General features: G+C 37.7%; 3 protein-coding genes across 3 annotated transcripts; 1 reads left to right on the forward strand and 2 right to left on the reverse strand.

The window, feature by feature from the left end:
• Window positions 1–1,762: 1,762 nt before the first annotated feature.
• Window positions 1,763–3,166, reverse strand: LOC111779346 (chlorophyll a-b binding protein 6A, chloroplastic-like). Its single transcript, XM_023659497.1, has 4 exons — window positions 2,906–3,166; window positions 2,580–2,682; window positions 2,193–2,481; window positions 1,763–2,108 (listed from the first exon to the last, which is right to left on the reverse strand). Exons 1-4 carry the CDS (start codon window positions 3,100–3,102, stop codon window positions 1,957–1,959), a joined length of 741 nt encoding a protein of 246 aa, XP_023515265.1. The 5' UTR covers window positions 3,103–3,166; the 3' UTR covers window positions 1,763–1,956.
• A 1,231-nt stretch (window positions 3,167–4,397) lies between these two features.
• On the forward strand, window positions 4,398–8,223 carry LOC111810436 (rhomboid-like protein 19). Its single transcript, XM_023697145.1, has 8 exons — window positions 4,398–4,559; window positions 4,747–4,871; window positions 6,517–6,577; window positions 6,702–6,868; window positions 7,097–7,202; window positions 7,300–7,502; window positions 7,631–7,768; window positions 7,894–8,223. The coding sequence occupies exons 1-8, from the start codon at window positions 4,536–4,538 to the stop codon at window positions 7,994–7,996; spliced, it is 927 nt and encodes a 308-aa protein (XP_023552913.1). The 5' UTR covers window positions 4,398–4,535; the 3' UTR covers window positions 7,997–8,223.
• Window positions 8,224–8,938: 715 nt separating this feature from the next.
• Window positions 8,939–10,231, reverse strand: LOC111807228 (tetraspanin-6-like). Its single transcript, XM_023692863.1, has 3 exons — window positions 9,609–10,231; window positions 9,227–9,528; window positions 8,939–9,139 (listed from the first exon to the last, which is right to left on the reverse strand). Exons 1-3 carry the CDS (start codon window positions 10,080–10,082, stop codon window positions 9,103–9,105), a joined length of 813 nt encoding a protein of 270 aa, XP_023548631.1. The 5' UTR covers window positions 10,083–10,231; the 3' UTR covers window positions 8,939–9,102.
• Window positions 10,232–12,606: the final 2,375 nt, after the last annotated feature.

The raw sequence follows: 12,606 nt of genomic DNA on the forward strand, positions 1-12,606 counted from the left end.
TTCATCTGAAGCTGCCCTTTACTTGGTTTTGTGCCAAAGTGATCAAATTTTTTGTCCCCCTTGTGTTTGTTGTTTGTACCCAAAATGTGTGCTCAAGGTTAGATTCTACTCCAACCTCCCCATTCTTTTTAACTCTCTTTCACTTTTCCCAAATATCCACACTCCTTATCTCTCCTTTTCATGCCAACCAACATTAAATATTCCCCACATTCCTTTCTTTTATTCTTTTCCCATCAATTTTTGCACAAAACCCAAATGCCCTTTCTTAATAAAATACTCCCGAACCATCTATAATTCATGTTTTCGTGTCGTTATGAGTTATAGCTCTACTCTTAGTGTTCGGGCCAAAACTTAAATGGGGTTTGTGAATAAAATAACTAGAGAACTCCCTCGCTCGAGAACGAGCTACAAATTTTCATGTTTTAGTGTTGTTTTGAGTTATAACTCTATTGTTAGTGTTATGTATATTTCTGGTTTTGTCCTAATTTAAATGGAACCTAAATGGGGTTTGTGAATAAAATAACCAGGAAACTCCCCTACTCGAGAACGAGCTGCAAATTTCATGTTTTCGTGTCGTTATGAGTTATAACTCTAGTGTTAGTGTTATGTATATTTCAGGTTTTGTCCTAATTCAAACAAAACCTAAATGGGGTTTGTGAATAAAATAAACAAGAAACTCCCCCGCTCGAGAACGAGCTGCAAATTTTCATGTTTTAGTGTCGTTATGAGTTATAACTCTAGTGTTGATGTTATGTACATTTCAAGTTTTGTCCTAATTCAAACGGAACCTAAATGGGGTTTGTGAATAAAATAACCAGGAAACTCCGCCGTTCGAGAACTAGTTGCAAATTTTGATGTTTTGGTGTTGTTATGAGTTGTAACTGTAGTGCTGGTGTTAACGAGAAGTGACTAGGTATCTATATATATTTNTTGTTATGAGTTGTAACTGTAGTGTTGGTGTTAACGAGAAGTGACTAGGTATCTATATATATTTGTAAGTGAGTTTATTCTCTTGTCTTTAAGGTTCGTGTCTATTTAGTACTTGGATTATTTTTATTTCCGGTTTTGCCCTCCTTCAAACAAAACCCGCTCGTAAACGAGTCGTAGGTTTTGATATAAAATTAATTTACTAATTTAAAAGAAGAAAAAAAAATTTGAGAAGGATTTGAAAAACCCTAGAGGAGAGGAGAGGAACAGAAAAGGTGGAGCAGAGGAAAGGGTACCTTATTATTCTCTTTTTCTTTCACATTTTATTAAAGAACGTGAAACTCCAGCTTTCCCCTTGTGCATGCAACCCTAGCATCATTACCCTCACTACTTCCACTCCTTTTTTTATTTTATTTTATTTTATTTTTATAGTAATATATATATATATATATATATATGAAACTTCTACCTATTTTCTACGTATTTAATTTAGTCAATTTTCATCATTCAATGGGCCTATTTATTTGGGCTTTCTTGTCCAGGTTTATGGGCCTTTAGCCCAATGGACGGTAATGATCTATTGGGCTCACACCACCATCTGCTTGTTAATCAGATTGGGCCGAAGTCCACCATTGTGTCTTACAGGCTTGCAATGACTAGCCCAATTAGTTATGATTTTTGGTTTGACGTTTTAGCTGAGCATTCGAGACAGAAGGGTGTGTGGAGATTATTTCAAGAGCCCGGTTTAAATGATAGAGAGACTTAAACAAATAGGTGCTGAGTTTAGGAGGTGAAGGAGAGGCTCGAGCAGAAATAGGTAAGGGCGAACTAGTGGTGAATAAAACTAATAATGGAGTCTTATGCTAAATGATGCTTCGTTTTTCCTCCAATGGTAACTTGATGCACTGAAATGAGGGGCAATATCAAGATACACAGCACATTCAAAGCCGCAAAGGGAGGGAAAACCATCGAGTTCAGATTCAGGACAGGGAGAAATTTAATTACATTTGGTATGATTTAAGACAAAATTCAAGGGGAAATCGTTCTGGGGATGATGATGTCGCCAATGTTGTTGTGCCATGGGTCAGCCAAGTGTGTAGCCAAGTTCTCGAGTGGCCCTGTTCCTGGGTATGCCGATTGTTGCACACAGAACCCAACAAAAGCCAACAACGCCAACCGACCTACAAAAAAAAAAAAAAATAGTCACTTTTCACGTTCTTTCCTAACAGAGTGCTTCAAGTTCTAGTGGAAATGAAAGGCCTCACCATTTTTGATCTCCTTGACTTTGTATTCCTTCAACTTTTCAGGGTTTTTGGAGTAGCCCAATGGGTCAAAAGCACCTCCAGGGTACTTCTTCTTCTCAGGGTCTTTCTCCATGCTGCGTTGGTGCTCTACAAAGGCAATGGCAAGGAACTCAATGACCAAAATGGTTGGCAAAGTTCCCCATGGAACTGGCTGCCCCAGGTAGGTAGCTTGACCTCCTGGAATAGCTGCCCATTCCTGAGCTTTCACCCAGTTGCCCAATCCCAACGCCTCAGGTACCAACATCCCTGGCTGAAAAACAGAACAAAGAGTATGAAAATTCATCATCAGTGGAGAAAAAGAACAGCCCCATAATCTCAGAATCAAGCAACTGGATTTGGAAAACTTACAACAGCAAGCATGGCCCATCTGCAGTGAATTAGCTCAGACTCCTTGAATCTCTCGAGATTCTCTGGCACTTCTCCCAGCCGAAGAGGGTCAAAGCCAAAATCACTGTTGAACACAACCACACATCTCAAGAACTAAGTAACGGTAAATTCAAACATGGATTCACATTCTCTAACAATTTCAACAAATCAAGGACAATTCACAGAACCCAAAAGACAGTCGTGACTCAGGCATTTCATCAAACATCTAGAGGGCAATCATCCCACATCAACAAAAAAAAGAACCACCAGATTTTGCGAAATAAAAAGAACATTTCAAATTTCAATACCCGGGGGCAGAGCCGTCAAGGTACGGCGGGCGGGGCTGGCCAGGCATCCAGTCAGCGGACATGGAAAATCGAGAGGAAGCATTAACGGAGACGCCGGAAATCGGGACACCGGTGGCGAATTTAGACTTGGAGGAGGAGAGGACGGAGGGGAAGGCGGTGGTGGCAATGCCGAAGCTCATCAAGGTGTTGGAAGCCATTGAAAAACAGTGGCAGAGATCGAAGAGAGAGTGGGAATGGCGGAAGATGAAGGGGGGGAGAAGGAGACTAAAAACACTTGCAAGACAAAGATTGGGGAATCTGAAGATTGCCTTTCATTGGCTAAGTATGGGTTGGTTTTGTGATCTCATTGGGCCAGCTGGAACTTCTCAATCCATTTTCTTTGCTGACGTGGAATATCCAGTTGGGTTGGGATCTTGGAATTCCGTGGTCGAGCTTCTTCCATTCAGAGATTCCAGTGATAAATTTTAGATTTTTTTTAGCTGTGATAAATTTTAGACCACGTGGCATTGTATCCTATCAAATGTCCATTTTGACCCTCGAATTTTGTAAATAAAATAACTAAATGAATATTTAAATTTTAATTCGTAAAAAAATTATCGAGCTATTTCTCCAAGACATCGATGAGCAGGAGTTCCTTCCATGCAAGCATGTAGTTATATAAAATCACCTTGATTGTAGTTAGGTCCTATTGACTCGAGATAGTCGGCACGTCTTAGTTCGTGATCGATTAGAGTCCTTCTTCTATTAATAGGTACTCTCAACGCTACGACCGCATGCCCAACGCTTACGAAAGAGAAGGAATCATTTTCAGTCTAATTGATTAGATTTGGGGTTATGAGTATATATAGACTAACTCAAAATATTGACCGATTCGATTTTCAACTCGACCAACTTGAGTGGAGTGAACCATTCACGTTTGAAATAATTTAGGGTATTTAGTGTAATTTTATGTTAGATGAAGGTCTAATGTGCAAACTCAGTCATCTTTGACTATGCCTCCGAGGAGGCTCAACTCAATTAGGGGATATGGGACTTCCCCTCGAAATCTCAGTCATCTAAACTCAGTTAGGGGATATAGGACTCTTTCATCATCCAACACCTCCCCTCAGAGTCTCAGTCATCTATGACTATGCCTTCGAGGAGGCTCAACTCCCTTTCTTTTGAAGTCATTTGTTCGACATTTGATGATTTACTGATCACCCATCTATTGTCCACTTTGAACATAAGCTCTCGTGGCTTTGCTTTGGATTTTCCCAAAAGATTTCATACCGATGGAGAGAGTATTATTTGATTATAAACCCATGATCATTCCCTAAATTGACCGATGTGGGACTTTCATCATGCAACATTCATGACGTGAGTTCCCCGCAATCAAATCATGGTCAAACAAACCGTAATCAGAAGTATTCATGATCTGGATTATCCGCGCGGGGTGCAGCATAATACTGTACGCCTCACCGCACCCAATACCCAACTCTTTCACGTTACGATCTTCGAAGCTCGAGCCAAGACCCACCTCCTCTGTAACCCAAAAGTCTCCCGCGAAGCAAAACAGTCCATTTTTAGCACACAACTCCGATCACCGTCGTCCACGGTCTAATTCAACGGTCACTATCCACCGTCTCTGCCTATGAGTACTCCAGCAGTCCCGGGGGTAAGCTCCGTTACAATTGTTTGTTTTAATCTTCTCCAAATTGGCGGTCGATCAGTCGCATTCAGATCTCGCAGTTCGTCTTTTCTATCTCGGAACGTGTATGCTAGATCTTGACATTTTATCGAAATTCGGCGACGTTTCTAATGATGTTTTGTTGTTTTGTGTAATTCGTTTTGTAATTGGATAGGGGCCTGGCTTGTTTACTGGATTCACGAAGCTATGCAAGGGCTTAGCTGTGGTGCTGGTTGGCGGGCATATCTTGGTTCAGGTTTTTCCTGCGGTTGTTAGTTATCTCGCTCTTATTCCAGCCAGGTATCTTGTTTGGAGAACTTAGTCTTTGGATTAGTGGTAGTGATAACTGTGCAAAGCTGATGCGTACGTTCTTGCAGTAATGCCTGTAGGTTACCGGTTAGAAATGTCTTTGTTTTCTCGAGTCGAAATTTAGTCAGGAAAAAATCAAGAATCTTGTGATCACAGATGAAAAATTATTGAATTCTTGTATCTGCTAGGATTTCAGGTGGGCAGGTATATGTTACATGTTTTGAATTGAACATAGTGATCCAGAGGCTTGTCTTGTGTCCTGTGGGATTGATGGAAGTTAGTCAATAGTTTAGTTTCCATCCATGGAAATTTGGTCGTAATTGTAAAATGCAATGACTCTGTTGATTCCTCTATTCAATTTATTGGCCATAACATCCAAGTAGCGGTTTACCCTTCTTCAGATAAAACGTTTATGTTGATAAGAAGTTGCAACAAACATTTTGAGAGGCTACTGTTGTGGATTATTGAAAGAAGTAGTCCCACGCTAGCTAATTAGGAGGAAGATCACGGGTTTATAAGTAAGGAACACTATCTCCATTGATATGAGGCATTTTGGAGAAACTAAAAGAAAAGTCATGAGAGCTTATGCTCAAAGTGAACAATATCATATCATTGTAGAGAGTCGTGGTTCCCAACAGCTACATGATCTACTGCTTTAGGATTCCAAGGGTTGCGTTCCAGAGGCCTAAGTTTACTGCTTTGATGTCTAGAACTCTTTCATTTTTTTAATCTGATGTTTTCACTGCTACACAATCTGAGTTATTAACACGAGTGTGAAATGTGAATCCCTTATTATTCTGAATTGGCTTTAGTTATTTAACTACAATATTTTAGTTTCCTGATAGGAAGAAAGATTATTAATAAGAGTAGAAATGTAGAGAATGATATCCTCTGCACTAGAGTATATCATTTTATATATAAATGATCCGAGTAAAAGTATGCAAAAATGATCCCACAGTCTAAATGTTTACACTCCTGGGCCTGCAAGAGGTAAAATATAAACATCTTTTTCAGAAAACTTCTCCATCTGAATATTTTTGTTAGCAAATACGAGTCTTCCGTTCTAACTCGACTACTCAATGAAGAGCTGAAACTGCAATATGACCTCAATCTTTTACTAGCCATCTTCTGGTAATCCATAATTTACTACAAAAATCAAAATGGAGAAATATATCATTTACCGAAGAGGTGAAGGGCCATTAATTTAGGGAAAACAAGGATGACTGATGCAATGGTAGTAAAGATATGAAAGCTCGATCAACTGCAAATCATGAGTCATTGTCATTCTATTGGATCATCTATTCATCAAAATACCAAAATTGTCATTATCTTTCAGTATTCTATCGATGTTTTTCACTGCTTATATATAGAATTATCAAGCTAAGACCATATTGAATCTCTCACTCTCAACTACAACAATAAAACTATTGATCAAAATGTAGAAATTTGTGCCCAGTTTAATTCATTATTTTATTTTATTTGTGTGATGTTGGGAATATTTCCTCTGTAGTGTAGGAATCGATTAAATTCAGGGAAGGCAGGTATCTGACCAAGTTTTGAGTAGTTAAATTTACATGGAAAATGTGTAAACAATAAATGGTTGGGTCATTCATTCCTTTGAACTTCTATTTTGTAGGACTATTCCTTTTGCTTGGAATCTCATAACTGCTGGTTATGTTGAACAGACAGTATATGGGGTATGCACTCACGTTGTCATACACTATTTTGTTTCCCTTTACAGAATCATAATTTGAACATATCTCACTATTTTTTGTTCAATCTTCACTGGAAGTTAGACTCACCGAGGGCCATATATTGCAGGTTATTGTCAGCACAGTTGGTCTCCTTTTTGTTGGGAAGCTGCTTGAACCCATCTGGGGCTCTAGAGAATTTTTGAAATTCATCTTTGTAGTCAATTTTATAACTTCTTTATGTGTCTTTATCACAGCAATTGCCCTATACTATATTACACAGGAGGAAAGTTATCTGTAAGTGCTACCGAGTCCTCGTGCATCAAGGGCTCTTTTTAGGCATACTCGTGTACATGTCTTTAGCTGATAGCGCATCATGGATTTTCATTTAAGCCATTTTTTGTCTGATTCATTCCATATAAGTATTTTACAGTCTCCCTTTATCAACTCCTCTTTAAACATGTTTCATTTTACGCCTCTCGGTCTTTCCATACATCTTGTTTACATATTTTTTTTCGGTCTCAGTTATCTGCCTGTATCTGGTTTCTATGGGATTCTAGCTGGGTTCTTGGTTGGAATCAAACAAATCATACCTGATCAAGAGTTGCCATTATTGAAACTGAGAACTAAGGTATGAAAAATGTAGATAGCCATTTCCAAATTTTGAATGGTTTTTATCAGAGTTTTTCTTGAACGCTCTTTTGGGCTTTGCTTGAAACTTCATGCAGTGGTTGCCATCTCTAGCTGTATTAGTATCCATTGCTGTAAGCTGTTGGACAACAGGGGCAGCAACGTATCTTCCAACAATAATATTTGGAACATACATCAGCTGGATTTATCTGAGATACTGGCAGAGGAAACCTGAAACAAAACTGAAAGGCGATCCAAGTGATGATTTTGCATTCTCTTCATTCTTCCCTGAGCTCCTACGGTATTCTGTTTATCTTGAAGTTCTTTTTTCTACTTTTTTAAGCTTCTCTGCGCATGTTTTCAGGAATATTCTGTGTTCTCTCTCTCCATAGTCCATAGCGTACTATGACTCTTGATGTTCCTGTGCAGGCCAGTCATTGATCCAGTTTCATCAATATTTCATCGTCTGCTTTGTGGAAGATCTGAATCCTCTAACGATTCCGAGGACTATACTGCTGCAGGTGCCCCGCTGCCCGGTTCAGACCCCATTGAGGCATCTCGACGGAGGTAGTATTTGCTAACATTTCTCTTCTGACTCATAAGTTTAAGTGTAAAGAATAGTAAAGAATGGTATAAAACATAAACGAAATGTGTGTAATGCTCATAAAAACTGAAAATTCTACTGGTTGCAGAGAAAGGGGAGCTAGAGCTTTGGAAGAAAGACTGGCAGCTGAGAGATTGGCTGCAGCCAGAAGTGGCCAAGAGTCGGGAAGAGATGCAACAGAGAATGTTTGATAACATAATCATATATAAGCTGGCGTTCATCTGATGATCAACTACTTGGGGGGACTGTGCAGTATATCAAGAGGTCCTCTTTTCTTTATTCTGTGATGCAATTTTGTTTTGCACATTCCTTATGAGTTACAAAAATGTTGCTTCATTTGTGCCCTTTGCAGCATTATTGTGGATTTATTTGTATACAGCCCAAGATATATAGAGTCCAATTTCCTCCCAAGTTTCTCCCACTTTTATTTATCTATTTATTACGAGTAAAATACATTTTTTATCATCCAAAAGTTTCTATTTCGTCCTTAAATTGTTAAAATAAAGGGTTTTTTTTTTTTTTAACTTTTAAGATTTGAATTTAGTTTCTATTTACTCGTTAGTGGCTCGTTCGTACAAAGGATTTGGAGATAGAAACGGGCAAAGATTTGTTATACTCTTATTTGATATAAGGTTTACGAAATTATGTACTCTTAGGCATGGTTCATACGAAGGATTTGGAGATAGAAACGGGCAAAGATTTATGATACCCTTATTTGATATAGGTTTATGGAATAACGCATTCTTATAAAGTTTACGGAATAATATATTCTCAGCATGGTTTATACTCATAAATAATAATATTCAATACAGAACTTTCTTTTTGCCACCTTATATTTTGATTTGTAATTTTATTTTGAATTGGTAACCAAAATTAGTGTAATTAATTATTTAATTAGAAGTATTCAATAATATTTTATTTTATTGTATATTTAATTCGTTATTTTAATTAGTTCTTGTAATTTTAAAACTTAATTAATTGATTCAAATAAAATTTATAATTAGTAATAATAAATTCTAATTAATTAAATATTTTAATGTAATGAAGCAAATTAGCAAACTTTAGCCATGTTAGCATTAATGTAGGCTGGTTTTCAAAGTCATAAGGCAAAAAAGAAAAGCAATGGTGAGACATTAGGATAAAAAGTAGAGTTCATTATGTACTTTAAAGCATCTTAAGATAAGTGCATAAAAAGAAAGCCCTGAAAACACCCATTCCCTTTCGCTTTCAATCCAAAAACCGCTTAATTTTCTAACTTTACGATACTAAATAGCAATATAAAATGACATATCCACCGTTAGTAACGATCCATCCTGTCCTCCAACCATCTCCACCTGCAGAAACAAAATGAAGTAAAACAGTGTCAATATTTAAAAGTACAGAGACTAAAATGAAATGAATAGGAGTGATGAATTACGTACATCTTGTAATCCCGTCTGGGTCCGATTTTGGTCATATGATTCTCGCCGTAGGCATAATTCTCTTCAGCTCGCTTGGCGTTTCGAAACGCACAACAACCGATGGAGTAAACGACAATGAAAAAAATGAGTATCACGACATTGAGAATGGAGAGCTTATGCCAATCTTTCCTTGCAGTCTCAAGCACACCTGCTTTGCACGAGTCGCACTCGAAGCACAGCACGTTGGGCGCCCCGTTCCATCGGTAGCAATCGGGGTCTTGACCGTTCTCGCTGCATGACGCCGGCGGCTTGCAGCAGCCCGACTGCATGCCCAAAATTTACTTGAAAACCGTGCTTGTTTTCTAATAATTTCTCTACTACAAATTAAAAAAGAAGGGAGTACCTGAATTGGAGTGATGTCCCTTTGCAAGTAATTAAGAGGAGTCCAAGAAGGAAGGTGATTGCAAGTATTAGATCCCAAAATACAGCTTCTAATAGTGACCCAATTCCGAGGATCATCCACTCTCTTCCTTAGCCACGTCGAGTAATCCCCCAGCCCATGCTCGCCGCCGCCGCCGCCGCCTTTACTGGCCACAACAAGGCCAAAAACTGTGAGGCCCAAGAGCGTGGCAATGAGCAGCAACATGACGAACAAATAGAGCCAGAGCGCCCAAGCTACATTGAAACAGGCCCCCACGAACCCCGCCAGCGAAATGACGAGCACCACAAAGCCGACCACCAGCAGCGGCGTCTGGAGAAACCCCTCGCACGTCGTGCTGTTCCGAGCCATCCATAGGGCGCCGCCGATGATGGGGATTGAGGCTAAGAGCGTTAGGAAGTTCAGGAGTCCGATCACTGAGTTGCTTAGTTTGTTCATCACTCTGGATTTTGGGTTTTTCTGAAATGATGAGAAAATTTATTGGGTTTTTTTAAAATTTTGTAGAAAGGGGATTGATTTGAAAGGATTGTAATTCAAGCTTTGAGAGGTTCTAATGGGAGGTTTATAGTTTGAAAATGTTTGTGAACCTTTTGCTTTTTCAAATTTCTTTGGCGTGAAGGTACTTCCGAAACAACTCTCTTATTTTTATTTCAATAAGATCGATGATTCGAAACTCACCTCTTGACCGCTCTTGACCGCTAGTAGATATTGTCCTTCAGGACCCAGTGTCTTTGGCATTCGTTTCTTTATCTAGTCGACGTGGAACTCCCACCAAATTCACCCCTTTTCGGAGTCCTTGTTGGCATATTGCCTCCTGTCTATCCCTTTTGATGAACAGCCTCCTCGCTGGCACATCACCAGGTGTTTGCCTCGGATACAATTTGTAACGGCCCAAGCCCACTGATAGTAGACATTGATTGTTTCGTTCTCCTCCCCAACCGGATGTACGATATCACAATTTTTTTTACGATGTTTTATGTGCTGAACTATGTTTGAATTGATAAGAAGTCGAAAAAATGAGAATTTAAACCTTGGATTTTAATAAAAACAATATATTTATGTTTATTTTGATTTAAAGAATCGATCTCTTAGCTATTAAGATATGATCATGTTCGTAATTCATGATGATATTTTGAATTTCAACTACTTTACTCTAAACTTTGTTGGTCTAGTGAGAGAAATAACGGGCCCATCTATAAACAATTGTATTAAAATATATTTACGAAAATGCCATTGAGAAGGGAGTCTTAGTCTTAAGGAAGAGAGGAGGCATCTATTCTTTATGTGATTTATAAAGGCAAGTAAAGAACATTTGGATTTGTGCATTTTGGTCGTACCATATTCTTTTATATATATAGGTTCATATTTGTTGGGCCCAATAAAAGCCCATGTTTCTTATTGGGCCTCGTTGTATCATAGTCTGTTTTCATGGGCCTTGATTTTCAGAATTTGAAATGGAAATTATATCAAATAAATAAACATGTATTTTATTAATATTTAAATCCATACTAATGTATAATCATTTGAAAAAAAAAATAAATAAATATATATATATCTTAATTACACGACTTAATAAAAAATTTAAAATTAGATCGATTTTTCATCCCTCTTATCAAAATCTACCTAGGATGCTTTGTGTTCTTATCGAATCATAAATAAAAACGATTGAAATTGAAAAATGATCTTAGCAATAGATTTGACGATGTAACCTTTTATATCATTCACACCTGTTGGATGATGAAAGTCTCACATCGGCTAATTTAGGGAATGATCATGGTTATAATAAAGGAATACTCTTCCATTATTGTGAGGCCTTTTGGGGAAGCCAAAAGCAAAGTCACGAGAGCTTATGCTTAAAGTAGACAATATCATACCATTGTGGAGAGTCGTGTTCGTCTAATATCACCTACTCATGAAAATAAAATTCGTATGTTATTATTTTCAATAGTGTTATGTGTGAAATATGAACGTAATTGAATAAAATAAAACAAACGGACTCAAAAGAACCGTGCACGTCCAGGTTAATATTTTCAAATTCAAGTTCCAATAGAACGAGGAAAAACCCGTTTGAATTCTTAGATTAACAAAATATAGAAAACCCGAGTAAAAAAATTATAAAGGCATTAATACAATATTAATTAAAGTAAGTCAAACTTAGCCCGTTCTTCAATATTAGCAGTAAAAACCGTTTTTTTACTGTGACAATCTTAATTAATAATAGAAGGTACCATTTTTAAATTTACTAATACATTCAACCACTCCAAATATTTTATCTATAAAATAAACAAAATACAACTCCATTGGTATTTTTTCAAATTCCAACTTTGACCCTAACCCTAGCCCTAGCCCGGTGTGGCATTTAATGACTTCAGACTCTCTCAGAATTCATTTACCAAAAATAAATAAATAAATAAAAATAGCAGAATTGCGTAATTTGGTTAATTTTTTCGTAAAATTGGAAAACCATTCCCCGGAAATTACATTCCAAGACACAGGGGTAAAACCGTCAGTTTGATTGAAAATAGCAAAAGTCCACGTGGCAGATTATGGTTCTTGCACTTGCTGGGTCAGGAGTCGGGAGAACCGGATATTACCGACAGATAATGAAGATACCGGGAAAGATTCTGTGACAGCTTCCTCACGCGCCCAACTTGACTTGAAGAGCGCGTGGTCCATGTCACAATTTTTCCTTTGACTTCACACGTGCCGTCCGTGCGTGCCTTTAAGCTTCTATACTTCTATTCCAATTTCGGTCTTTTGAATGCGTTTTTCAATATCACAGACTGGCTTTTTTTTTTTTTAATGCACGTTTTTTTCATTAATTATGTCACACAAAATCAAATACATTTAATATATCAAATCATAAATTATTAATTCTGTTTTTTAATGTTATTTATTTATTAAGATGAATAGTAGGGAGGTACACGAGTCGAGTTAGGTTGAATTGAAGAAATTTTTTTAC

Source organism: Cucurbita pepo, chromosome LG01 (assembly GCF_002806865.2).
Source record: "Cucurbita pepo subsp. pepo cultivar mu-cu-16 chromosome LG01, ASM280686v2, whole genome shotgun sequence".
In the NCBI taxonomy this organism is placed as follows: Eukaryota; Viridiplantae; Streptophyta; class Magnoliopsida; order Cucurbitales; family Cucurbitaceae; genus Cucurbita; species Cucurbita pepo.